The sequence below is a fragment of the Scardinius erythrophthalmus genome (genome assembly GCF_964197995.2).
Source record: "Scardinius erythrophthalmus genome assembly, chromosome: 7".
In the NCBI taxonomy this organism is placed as follows: Eukaryota; Metazoa; Chordata; class Actinopteri; order Cypriniformes; family Leuciscidae; genus Scardinius; species Scardinius erythrophthalmus.
This window is the reverse complement of record NC_138227.1, coordinates 37,938,559-37,951,550: the sequence shown is the minus strand read 5'-3', so window position 1 is coordinate 37,951,550 and position 12,992 is coordinate 37,938,559. Positions and strand designations below refer to the sequence as shown.

General features: G+C 37.3%; 2 protein-coding genes across 2 annotated transcripts; both read left to right on the top strand.

The window, feature by feature from the left end:
• The first annotated feature begins 57 nt into the window (after window positions 1–57).
• ankrd49 (ankyrin repeat domain 49) lies at window positions 58–6,746 on the top strand. The gene is made up of 3 exons (XM_081370790.1): window positions 58–243; window positions 853–1,064; window positions 5,417–6,746. Exons 2-3 carry the CDS (start codon window positions 855–857, stop codon window positions 5,867–5,869), a joined length of 663 nt encoding a protein of 220 aa, XP_081226916.1. The 5' UTR covers window positions 58–243; window positions 853–854; the 3' UTR covers window positions 5,870–6,746.
• A 1,276-nt stretch (window positions 6,747–8,022) lies between these two features.
• LOC308693840 (alpha-(1,3)-fucosyltransferase 4-like) lies at window positions 8,023–9,162 on the top strand (the record flags this gene model as incomplete). Its single annotated transcript, XM_081370931.1, has 1 exon — window positions 8,023–9,162. One exon carries the CDS (start codon window positions 8,023–8,025, stop codon window positions 9,160–9,162), a length of 1,140 nt encoding a protein of 379 aa, XP_081227057.1.
• Between the last annotated feature and the right edge of the window lie 3,830 nt (window positions 9,163–12,992).

The window sequence follows — 12,992 nt, the reverse complement described above, 5'->3', positions numbered from 1 at the left end:
TCTTTTTCATTTTATTTCATTTATTTATTCCTTTTGTTTATCGAGGCTTCACACTCCCTCCCAGTAGGTGGCGGAAATGCACCTTAAACTGGTTTACCAACCGCCATAAAAAAAAATAAAAAAAAGAAGAAGAAGAAGAAGAAGAAGAAGAAGAAGAAGAAATACAAAATAAATATTTATATATAACACAGTCATGTTGGTAATAGAATGGTGTGCTTAGAACGTGAACACAGCTGATCATCGGTGAGTTCTGGGGAAAATACATGTCATTCGATGAAAAGCAAGTGTTTACTAGTTTAAATAAGAGTAAATAGTTCAAAGAGACCGTAACATCGATATAAAGTGATCTGTCAGCCACTACATAAGAAGGTAACGTTACTGTGGTGGCATCATGATGCAATTAGGGTATCGAATGTTAAATCATGGTAAACCAATGTAACGTTACGTCTAAAGTCCTTATTCGAATTCATTATTTTTCTAGCAATATCATAAACATGAAATAAACATCTAAACGATTTAAACAATGTTTATAAGAACCAAATGTGTGTCTGTAATTATTTATAAACGTGGGAACCCTATATTTACTAAGTTAATGAAAAACGTTTTGTTCGTTTGATCATTTTTGTCAATCAGGCTGTTTACTTCTCTTTCTGCCATGCTTTAAAAGGGTCCATATGATGTTACTTTTTGGGTATCACATCTCATCTCTCTCTCTCTCTCTCTCTCTCTCTCTCTCTCTCTCTCTCTCTCTCTCTCTCTCTCTCTCTCTCTCTCTCTCTCTCTCTCTCTCTCTCTCTCTCTCACTCACTCACTCACTCACTCACTCACTCACTCTCTCTCTCACTCTCTCAGTGATGGAGTTTCCTGAAGGCTTTAACCAGCTTGACCTGCTGGAGTCTCATGGCCACATGATTCCCGTGGGGACAAAGAGCGGCTGGGTGGAAGAGGAGGAAGGAGATGAGGAGGATGAAACCTGCCACACTGAGGAATGGTATCAGCAGCAGGAGCTTAAATTACAAGACACTCCAACTGAACTGATATTATGGGCTGCTGAGAAGAATAGAGTAAGTGACCTTTATCTCGAGCTTTCAATCCTGAATCTCTTATTTAAAGGGATCATGAAATGGAGATTCAATCGGAGATCAAATGGAGAATAAAAAAATCGTGAGAATCGTGATGTCACATCACATCCGTGTTTCATAGGGTGGGTGTAGTCGCTCAAGTTCAGAATCAAAGTCGGAAAGAGCTTTATTTAAAGTGTGCTTGTACAAACAAGGAATTTAGCTTGGTTTTGAAACTTTGCAGTGCACACATATAAATACAACAAGAAGACACTATACATCTTAAGAATAAAATATAAAAAAGTATAAAGACACAGATATGTTTAATCAGAATAAACATTTACAGTATTGTAAATAATATGAATAAATAGGGATGAATTTACAAAGATATTGCACTAAACTGGGAGTATTGCACTTGCATTCATATACCTTGGAAGGCATTTAACTGTTTAAGAGGGAAATGTGTCTGTGAGAAGAAACTGTTCCTGTATGGCTGTACTAACATCAGGGCTCAATTGCTCGATCCCCATTAGATTAACAGTGTTGTGTATTATGTAAACTTTATCATGTAAATTAAATTTCGAAATTCTCTGTATAATTAACGATTTACAAATAACAATGATTGACCAATCACAACTCAATATTGTAACGTGCTTTGCACAGGCACGCCAGAGCTCAGATTCAAGCAAGCTTTCAAAATTTTTTGCATTCCGAGGCCGTTTTAACTCCTACGGTGGCCGTATTATTCTAAGATTAACATGGCTTCCAGTTCGACTTCGTCCATGAGTGTTCCTTCAAGTGATGAGGTTACTTTTACAAATATTCTTCCGATTACTATTACACAGCTTGAATTTCCAAATTTGTCCCTCTTTGGCTAATGTATTTTCAAGATGGAGGCGCAACATGGCTGCCACCATTCGGCGACTCCCCCGTATGTATTCTCAATGGCAGATTCTATGCTTACGAGAATACTTGATTAGTTGGTGGAAGTAATTACACAAGAATGAGCACATATAATTTTGCTGAGAATCAACTTAAAAAATTACACAATATGTAGCTTTAAAATGTGAAAAATTTTCAGACCACCCTACAGGGGCAAAGGTCTACCCAACATAGCGTTACCAAATCCTGTGGGAAACACTGATCATTTTATGAGCTTTACACCAACATAGTACGACAAAGTTCCTTTTAAGTCAGTAAAGCTGTTACGCTGTATTAAAAAGCCCTTGGACAAACTAGATTTGGGCTCAGTTCCGAATGTTTACTATGTCTGGCTCCGCCTCTGCTCTTAACCATGCAATGTGCTTTGGTGCTTCAGCTTTGGAGTGCTGAAAAGTGTGGGGCTCAAAAATAAGTGTAATTTGGAACTGATTTATAGTTATCTTTATTAAAAATAAATTTAAATAATGATTAAACACTTCAGTGCCCTCTGAAGGCATCATTTTAGTTTGGCACACAGGGATTGTGTGTGTGTATATGTGCAAGTGAGAAAGAGTGTCTGGTGCTCCGGTCATACATACAACAATGATATAAATTATTTAATGAATAATGCATATTTTTCTGCTCTTTAATCCAATATATAAAAATGCTTAAGGTACAGGAGGACAACAACATGAGGTATGCAGAGAAGACTATATGAAGACAATGTCCAATTCTATATCATAAAGTAGGATAATGATGAGATGTGCATGCTGTGGATTCAAATGTGTTAAGCCTTTATTCCCAAACAAACACATTCAAAAATTACTAAGCATTTGTATAGGCCTCATGTCTGATGCAACATTTGCTATGATTTATAAATAACTTTTTTGAATGCACTGGTGCTCATCACTGAACACAGTTGAATATCACCATCACGGATCTCTTGCTATAATACTATACAACAATACAATCACAAACCGACTGGTTATATATCAAAGGTCTTTACAGGCTACAACAACAAATAAACCAAAATACCACAATGGCACTGACCAAGCAAATAAATATAGTAAACAAAAGGATAAAACCGACAAATTATTTCTAAGTTTTTTGCCACAAAATTATGTTTTATTATGTATTATGCATTTATTAGTTATTATGGAAAAGCAAATCTTTTTCTTGTGCTCTCTCTCTCACTCATACGCACACACATACAGTACGGACACACACTTGTTCTGTTTGTTTACGTTTATGGTGTACAATTCCATTATTCTTCATTCTTGTCTTTTCAAAATATAATAAATTCAGACGAGCAGTTTGCAGTTCTCTGTCTTTATTGAACATTAGGCTTACACTCCAGTTGTATTGAAGCGTATATTCAATTTGAAATATAATATGCAAAATGGCAATGTATTTAAATAAAAAAAAATTCCATAGCAAATGTGGAACGTTTGGAGCAAAATAATTTAAATTCAATTATATAATTTAAATTTGCTATTTCCTACGCTAGTTTTAACATGTTTTAATAGTTGCAAAATAAAAATGAAAATGTATTACAGAAATGATAAGATATGTTTAACATGCATTGTTCAAACAAAAATTGTAGCAAAATGATTACATTTTACATGATTAATTGCATTTACACTTACAGTTAAGACACTTGCGATTACATTTTCATTAAATGTCCCTCAATGAATGTAGCAAAATTCAATGTGGAATTGAAAATGCAATCCGCCCTGTCAATCAATGCATCAAGGCAGGGTCAGGTGTGAGTGTAAGGTGTATGAAACTGAAAGTTCAGCTCACATCCTAAAGCTTGTCTTCATTAAAAGTAGTGACACTAAATGATCTTACCAGTGATGATGCCGCTCTCTCTCCAGTTGCGCTCTTTGATCTTGAAATTGTCTGATGAATGATATATAAAATTAAGCTCATATCTTGCTTTCTTTGACGTGAACTCCGTTAAATTTGAATATATGGCGTGGGAAGATTAGATTTATATTTGTTTTGCGGAGACAAGGTTATGTTGCCCAGTGTAAATGGAACAAACGGATAGCTATCCCATCATTTAAAACTCATGAATGACCAAGTGTACATAGGCCCATTGGAAATTTGTTTTTCAAAGTCTAATTTAAACCTGAAAAAAAAAGGCACGTCATGACAGAAAGGTTGCCGACCCCTGATTTAGAGTTAGCAATGAAATTTTGTTCTATAAGAGAAGTCACAGACAATTTTGCGACAGGTAGTATTCCATTTACGGCCCTTTTCGTTCATTTCTGTTGTATCCACAAACCTTGATTTACTGTTGTACAACTCATTGACATCAAGGCAATAAAGTGATTGTTTTATGAGGTACACGTGATCCAAGTTGACTGTTGCTCTTGCTCCAATGGTAGAGTGGCAGAGGTCGGTATCCATAAGATCTCTCCATTGCATACACCGCACAAAAATCCTTGTCAAAATTTAAAACAAAAACTACCTTTTACAGTTTTTCTTGATTGCTTGAACACTTTTGCCTTTTCTCAAAACTCTAAACACAAATCCCTATGCTTCCTATTTTCAGGTCAAAATTAAGCTCTCCACTCAAAACCATTCAATCTTCAACTAATTTTGCCCTTAGAAATGACACGCAAAGCCCTCAAAAACACACACCCTACAACATAGTGTTAAACACTAGTGAGATCAATTCAAAACACTTACAAAAACCTCCCTTTGGCAATCAGGAATCATTTTACTGCTCAATGTCTTTTACAGTATACAACATAAATAGAGGGGTGTAGATGCAGTGAAATTCAACATTAAGATTTATTTTTATTACACTACTGTAAAGAGATAGTCTGGCTGTCACCAGACCAAGCTCAATCTTTTAAGATTAATCATTAAGTATTTTCTACTTATAGTTCAAATGACTCTGTACACAATTGGATAGTCCTTCAACCAATCAGAGCGACGCGAAAACTCCAGGCAGGAAATGTGTAACCAAACGTGTTGATCAGCGGTTTGCAGAAGCAGCTATGGAATCGAGCGATTTTTGCAGGTTATGCAAAAAACAACAACATGAAAGTTAATGATATAAGCACATAAGTTAGGGTTAAAAGCACATAAACTTGTTTATGTAATAAACAAGCAAAAAAATTTTTAGAATAAATTGTATTTTAATGTAAACTTAATAAAATATTATTGTATTGGTTGCTTGTATTGGTTACCTGAAAACTGGTCTACAATACCAATAGTATTACCTTTCAGCATTCACCTCAATGGCAGTTGCTCGTTGAAAGATGAAATTAAGTATTGATGCATTTTCCTTTCTTTCTTTCTTTCTTTCTTTCTTTCTTTCTTTCTTTCTTTCTTTCTTTCTTTCTTTCTTTCTTTCTTTCTTTCTTTCTTTCTTTCTTTCTTTCTTTCTTTCTTTCTTTCTTTCTTTCTTTCTTTCGTAGTTAGCAACAGTAGAACGTCTCCTCACATTGGACCCAACGCTCGCTAATTGTCATGATAGTGATGGTTACACTCCTCTACACCGTGCTGCCTATGGTGGCCATTATTCCGCGGTCTCTGCTCTTTTGAATGCTGGAGCGAATCTTCATGCGAGAACGACCGATGGCTGGATGCCGCTACACAGTGCCTGTCGCTGGGGTCACGCTGCTGTAGCTTCTTGTCTTTTGCAATGGGGGGCAGAGGTCAATGCCATGACAAGGGGCCGACTCACACCACTACAACTGGTGGCGGGAAATGCTGCAGCTGGAAAGACGATTGAGCTATTGCTTTCACAACGCACCCTACGGGCAGGACTGAAAAACAGTGCCGGAGAGACCGCTTATGACATCGCACATCGCACAAGTGAACATCACAGACTGTTTGAGATGGCAGAGCCCTGTAATAACATATATTGACACATATGTGCACTACATATATTGACACATATGTGCACTACATATATTGACATGTACTTTACATATAATGACACGTGCGCAAATCTTTAATTACTGACATAAATCTTAAAAATGCGTCTTATGAATTGTTGAAATGATGCTATGTTCTATGGAAAATAGAGGAGTTTGACTTTTAAAAAGACTCACGATCGTAATGCATCAGCATGCAGGTAATAAGATGTTCACAACAGTGTATTTATAATCATTGAACATTTTTAGCATGTCAAGAAGGTTTTTTGTTGTCTGTGAATGATGTGATTATGCATTTGCAGGGAGAAGCAGTACCATATCAACCAAACATTGTGTATGAACACAACAGTTATCTCAACTACTGTCTTAAAAATGCTTTCAATGCATATCATTTTTAAATTAAACCATTTCATGCATATGTGGAAGTACTGCACGTAATTTAGGCACTGCAATTGATCACCATTTTAATTACTTTTGCCATTCATTTCATTTGTCTTGCAACGTGACAAATTAATGTTTAAAGTACAAATATTCTGTGTAGTCTGTCAAAGAATACAATTGTTCAATGTCCTCTGGAATCTTTTGGCAGCAGCCACAAAAGCTTTTACGAGAAAGTGAAGTGTGTGTTTGCCTTTAAGGTGTGTGAGATCCTGAGTCCTGTTACAGTTCACCAAGCTGTTTTGCTCTCTTGTCCACAAATTTAGTGGCACTATAAAAAAATTACAATGAAACAGTATACAATTGTTGTTTTAATACTTACAATGTCAAACTTAAATACCATTAGAAATAGCACAAGTTGACCAAAGTGTTTTACAACAATGAATGCAAACCTACAAAAAATAAGAACACACACTGGAATAAATACATTAAAATATACAAAAATGGGTGGACAGCCACAACTATGCACACAGCAAAAACTGTTAAATTAACTCTCCTGGGAGTTTATTTGGCTTATTTTTTTACATAATCAGCATTTGACTGAAATCACTGAACTCATTTAGAGAGTTAGGTTTACCTTGCTGATTACAACAGACTTACAATTCTAAGCATATGATTTATAGCATTTTCAATATAATCATAAATATTTCTAAAAAGCTATTTTTTAGGAATAAAGACATCAATAATCAGCCTGTGAATCTCAACAATGGTGACAATAATAAAGCATGTTGCAGCGTATTCTGGGTGCCACCAATCAAAACTCATTAATGGCTCCCATGATGCATTGCGGTATGAATAAATTATGATCTGAATTGTCTTAGTAATTTCTTTTTCCTTATTGAACATTCTGTTTGTCACCATTGTTGATATTCATACACTGAATCTTGATATCTACAATGGCCAAAAAAATATTTATTTTTTATTCAGAACTTGTTTTAAGAATTTCTTTGACTATTATTGAAAATATTAAAACTTATACTTTAGAATTACAGTGATGCTGTATTCAAACAAAATTTAAAGTTAGAAATATAAGGGTCAAGAGACCAACTAAAGCAAACACTAATCTCTATAATGGTGACTTAAAAATAGTGATTTTCTCCTTCAGTGATTCTGCTTGTTATGATCAGCTCTTCAATAATGGTCAATTATCATTTAATTAATCACTTAATAATCTCATTAACTTTAACTCTGCTTCAGTGTTAATTTAACACTCTTGAGTGTGGAGTTAAATAAACTCTCAGGAGAGTTAATTTAACACTGGAGTTTCTGCTCTACATTAATATATATATTAAACTTCCTATATACTTGTGAGGAGAGATGTTGAAGTAGGTGAATTTGTTTTGCTCTCAAGTTAAACTCGTGGCTCCATGGAGACAAAGACCCCTTTGAGATGTGACCCGGTTTTGACCCCACTGCCACGTCGAGCACCTGTAATATAACAGTAAAGGCAAGTTCAGAGTAAAGTACACACACTAACTCTCCATAAGGAAGTTGTAAACTCACTCTGAGCTTTCAGCTTCATAACGAGCAAATCCTGGATCCTATACAATACAAGAAAAACATTACAACATTCAGAAATATTTTGCTAAACCGGATAAACAAGTTGGACTGATAAAAGAACGCAATTAACCTCTGATGGTCAGAGGAGTCAATTGTGCTGAACGGGTGAAGGACAGATAGTATAATTTATATAGGCTATATACTATATGGACACCCACTCCAGACGGGGACAGACGACAAATCATACAGATATACCTGCAAAGGTGAGCAGTGCGTCCCGACAGAAACAATGTCGCGTTGTGTTTATAGTTCCGAGGCCATATTGGTGGGTTTTCGCTCTGGCTGTGTGGTATGCGGTAGTATTATTCGTTTTAAGTCTAACGAATTTCCACCTGTCGCGGTTAGACGCCTCCACGCATGGTCGGTTGCGAGCCGAGAAATTCAATGTGACGCTCCTGATCTGGTGGAGGCCCTTCGGTAACCGGGATCCCCTGCCCGACTGTGCTGTGCATTATGGTATCCAGGATTGTACCCTAACCACGAACAGAAACGCGTACACCCGCGCTGATGCCGTTATCATACACCACCGCGAACTGATGCGCAAATGGAGCCTCCCCAGCGCTCCGCGGCCTCCGCGCCAAAAGTGGATCTGGATGAACTTTGAATCTCCGAGTCACTCCGGCTCTTTGATTGGACTAGACGGGGTGTTTAACCTTACCATGTCATACCGTCGAGGCTCGGACGTGTTTCTGCCATATGGGTACCTGCAGCCCCGGAGGGGAGACAGAGAGACTCCACGGGTGAGTGCGCGGCACAGGCGTGGAATCGTCGCCTGGATAGTTAGCAACTGGAATGAGCAACACGAAAGGGTGCGATTTTATCGGAATCTCCGGCGATATATACATGTGGATGTTTTTGGACGTGATGCGCGTGATTTGATATCTAATAGCGTAGTGCGAACCGTATCCCGGTATAAATTCTACCTGGCATTCGAGAACTCTTTGCACACAGATTACATCACGGAGAAACTGTGGAGAAACGCTCTCTTATCAGGGGCAGTGCCAGTGGTTTTGGGACCGCCACGGGAGAATTATGAACTGTTTCTTCCTGCTGATGCCTTCATACACGTTCAAGATTTTATTGGCCCACGGGCTCTTGCCGCGTACCTGAAACACCTGGACCGAAACCACTCCCTCTATCAGCGTTACCTGAACTGGAAACGTCACTACAGCGTGCATGTGACGTCATTCTGGGCGGAGCATTACTGTATGGCTTGTAGAGCTGTCCAAGTCAGCAGACACCAGTACAAATCAGTGTCTGATATTGCTCTTTGGTTCGAGTCTTGATGTCCCCAGTGTGTGTGTGTGTGTGTGTGTGTGTGTGTGTGTGTCCATATAATCACAGACAGCTACTCTTTCAATGTTACCTCTACCACTGTCACAATGTCATATGTTGCAGGTTTGGGAATTGTAATTTTTGTCTAACACACTGTCACAGCAGCCAAAAAAGGCAAAAGGTATAAAAAGAATTAAGAGCTCAACTAATGGAAACACTAATCACTGTTATGGTGACTTCAAATGAAACACATTAGAGTTAAACCTCTGTTAATTCACAATAAAAACTTTTGTAGACGTCTGACAGAAATAATAAGTAATAGTATAATAAGTGAAGCTGGTAATGCCGTATCCTCTTCTGCTTAGATCTTCAGAGATTTAATGTATTTCATCTTCAGTTGATTTAATCTTTTTTTTCTGTTCTTCTTGTTCCTCTTTCCTTCAGTGATTCTGCTTGTTAACAGCAGGTGTTCATCAGTGTCTGAATTAACTTAGAAAATTTACTGAATTAAATTTTAAATTGTTCACTCAGTCAAGTGGACTATATTAGTGAACTAATGTAGGGAATAGTGAATGAGGGTATAGGGTGTGATTTGGAACACAGTCTCTGAGTGTCGACTTTGAGTGCTGTTTATTCACAGTACATTCCTGTAGGATACTTTCTCGAAAATGACAAATATTACCCAGAATGCATTTTTTACGGTATATTGCTGTTTTAATGGAAAACTGTTTTACAGCAATTTTTTACAGTGTACGCACAAAAGCTTCTCCTGATGAACGTAGCCATATGCATTACCATTTTGACGAGACAATCTGTTGTTTATGGATCACAACTTGTAAGTATGTCTTATTATTTGTAGTTGTGCTTTCTATTAACAGTTCCAATTATAAGCTTTATGTAGTTGCTATGATGTAAACGAAGGGCAAAGCTTTGCCTCCGCTAGCCTGTTAACTAACATTACAGTATTGATGTGGTGTTTACTTGAGCTTTTGTAAGCTCTTGCTTTTGTAAGACTGATCACCATCCCACCACCGATCCATGATTTTGTGACTGATTATTGTTTGTATTAACATACTTTTCCGACAAACAAGATTAAATGCTGGATAACATCGAAAAAAAACATACCACTCTGAAACGTCCTGTGAAAACCATGCTTGCAAAGTCCGTCCGTTGAAATCTGTTCAGCACAATCCTCTTGTTCGTTAACATTGTCAGTGTCTGAATCAAGCTCGAAATGGTTTGAAATTGACGCCATTGTTGATATTTACATTAGAGACGTGACATTTCCCAAACATACGCAAGGCACTGCCAATCATTTCCTAGGAGAGGCTTCATCGAAAATGACATGCTCAACCAGACTGAACAATCAAGCATGAAAACATTCTAGTACACCCGAAAGCCAAAATCAAGACTTCGTAAGGGCATAATAGGACCCCTTTAATGAGACTGAAAAAGAGCAGCTTAGGTCAAAAATAGGACAGATTCTGTGGGTTGCAGAACAAACAAGACATTATGTTTGATGCAAGCAGCTTAGTATCAAATGCTACAGTCCAGTCTATTCACGAGACAAATACGGTCATTAGAAAGCTTCCCAGCAGGCACAATACGTCAATGTGACGTCAGGAAGACGTTGGACTCCAACTAATCCAACGTCAGTCAGACGTCATATTTTGGTTGAAAATGAAAGTCAGGTTGACGTCTAAACCCAACGTTTGTTTGGCGTCAAGCTCCAACGTCAGACAGATGTTGAATTTTGGTTGGAATAAGCACCGCAAAAAAAATGTGACATGCATGGCAGCACATTAAATCTGTGAAGATCTCAGCAGGGGAGGATTAAAGGTTGTATCAGTGATTTCAGGCCCCCCCCCAAAAATTATCACATTCATCTAATCTTTCCTAACGATCCGCTAGCTGCCCACCCCATAAGCATGCCGTCAAAAAACGCGTCTCTGTAGGCAGCCTAGGCTCTGAGATCTGCAAACAAAAACAATTGGTTTCACCAACCACTCAAAACCAAAACAAATAGTGTTCCAACCAATCACCGACAGGGGGAGGGTGTTGTGAGGTTTTGAGCCAGCTTCTTCTTCAGCTCCGACTTCGTGTGCAGCCGTGCACGAGCTCAAAACCTCACAACAAAAAGGAAAGATTAGATGAATGTGATAATTTTTTTTTTTGGGCCTGAAATCACTGATACAATCTTTAAACAACTCCACAAACAGCATTACCAGCTTCACTTATTACTAACCAGACTGACTTTTAATTTCCGTTTTAATGAAATCAATAGTTTAAAGTCACCATTGGTGGTTAATGTTTGCTTTAGTTGGACTCAGTCTTGACCCTAGACTTTTTAGTATTAAATTTTCACTGACTGCTATAATTGTTTGTTTGTAAAGGACAATTGTTGTGGCAAAAGAGCCTAGAGAAAAAGAGATCATGTGAATTAGGCTGTTTATTGATGATGAAATCATCATAATGTAGTTGCTTAAATCCCTGCTCTTATTCAGTGTCTAATGTTTTGATTATATAGGCCTTGTTTCATAATAGAAGCCATTTAATTTTAAAGCATAAGAGCAATGTTGTTTGCCAAGTTATATAAAGAATTTTAAAAACATTTAATGCATTAAACATTTTCCTCTATATTATTACTTAGCCATCAAGAATCAGTGTATGACTTTCAACAATGGTGACAATCAATGAAATGCTTCATGGTTACCACCAATCAAAACTCACCCATATCTCCCAGCATGCATTGTGGCATTCATAAATTATGCAGCTGGATTTTTTGTAGCTTGTTTTATGCTCAGAGTTGATCTGATTATCTGGATATTTTGTTTGATTGTCACCATTGTTGAGATTCATATGCTGTTTCTTGATGTCTTGTGTGCTTCTAAGTAATGCCATAGATGAATATATATATATATATTATTTGATAAACAGCACTGCTATATATGCTGTAGAATCAAATGACTTCTATTATGAATAAAACAATATTAAAAACACAAATACTATATAATCGAAGCATTAGACACTGAATAAGATCAGGGATTCAGGCAATTACATGATGATGTCATCATCAATAAACAGCCAATATCACCTGATCTAATTTAGGATAACAAAAAGCATGGCTTTTTTTAGCTACAACAATTGTGCTTTATAAACCCACAATTATAGCAGTCAGAAAAAATGTTACATTAAAGAGTCAAGGGCACAACTAAAGCAAACGCTAACCACCATCATGGTGACTTTAAAATGCAAAATATGATTTCATTAAACTGGAAATTAAATTAAAGTAAATCTGGTTAGTTTTAAGTGAAGCTGGTAATAAGTGTACGGCCATGTATTTCACCTTTTTGTTTGGTTTATTCCAACCAAAATTCAACTACTGCCCAACGTTGGAGCTTGACGTCAAACAAACATTGGATTTAGACATCAACTTTCATTTTCAACCAAAATCCAATGTCTGACCGACGTTGTAGTCTATATCCTGTGCCTGCTGGGTTAACTCTATAAAAGTGACTCAGGTTTCAGCGTTTGGGAAACAGTATTACTTTACGTTTGGGAAACTTTGGGGAAGCGTTTGGGAAACTTTATCATTTGCAGTGATGCTTGAAAGTCTCCCTGATGGGGGAACACAAGGGGGAACATTGATTGGTCTCATGGGAGGAGAAGGGAAGTTTTATCCTCTCTGTTGGCAATAAGATAATTAGATGTATGGTGAGGAGTACTCTGGCAGGGGAAACTCTGGCCCTGTCAGATAGACAATGTTATTTTTCTGGCTACCCTCATTTCTGAGCTCACAACTGGAAATGCTGAGCTGAATGCTCCTCTGTTGGTCTGTGTG

What these genes read in the sequence shown, in the direction of transcription:
- ankrd49 (XM_081370790.1), top strand. Translation starts at nt 855, where the DNA reads ATGGAGTTTCCTGAAGGCTTTAACCAGCTTGACCTGCTGGAGTCTCAT. An exon ending in GGGCTGCTGAGAAGAATAGA is followed by an intron (nt 1,065 to 5,416) that starts GTAAGTGACCTT and finishes TTTCTTTCGTAG; the next exon opens with TTAGCAACAGTAGAACGTCT.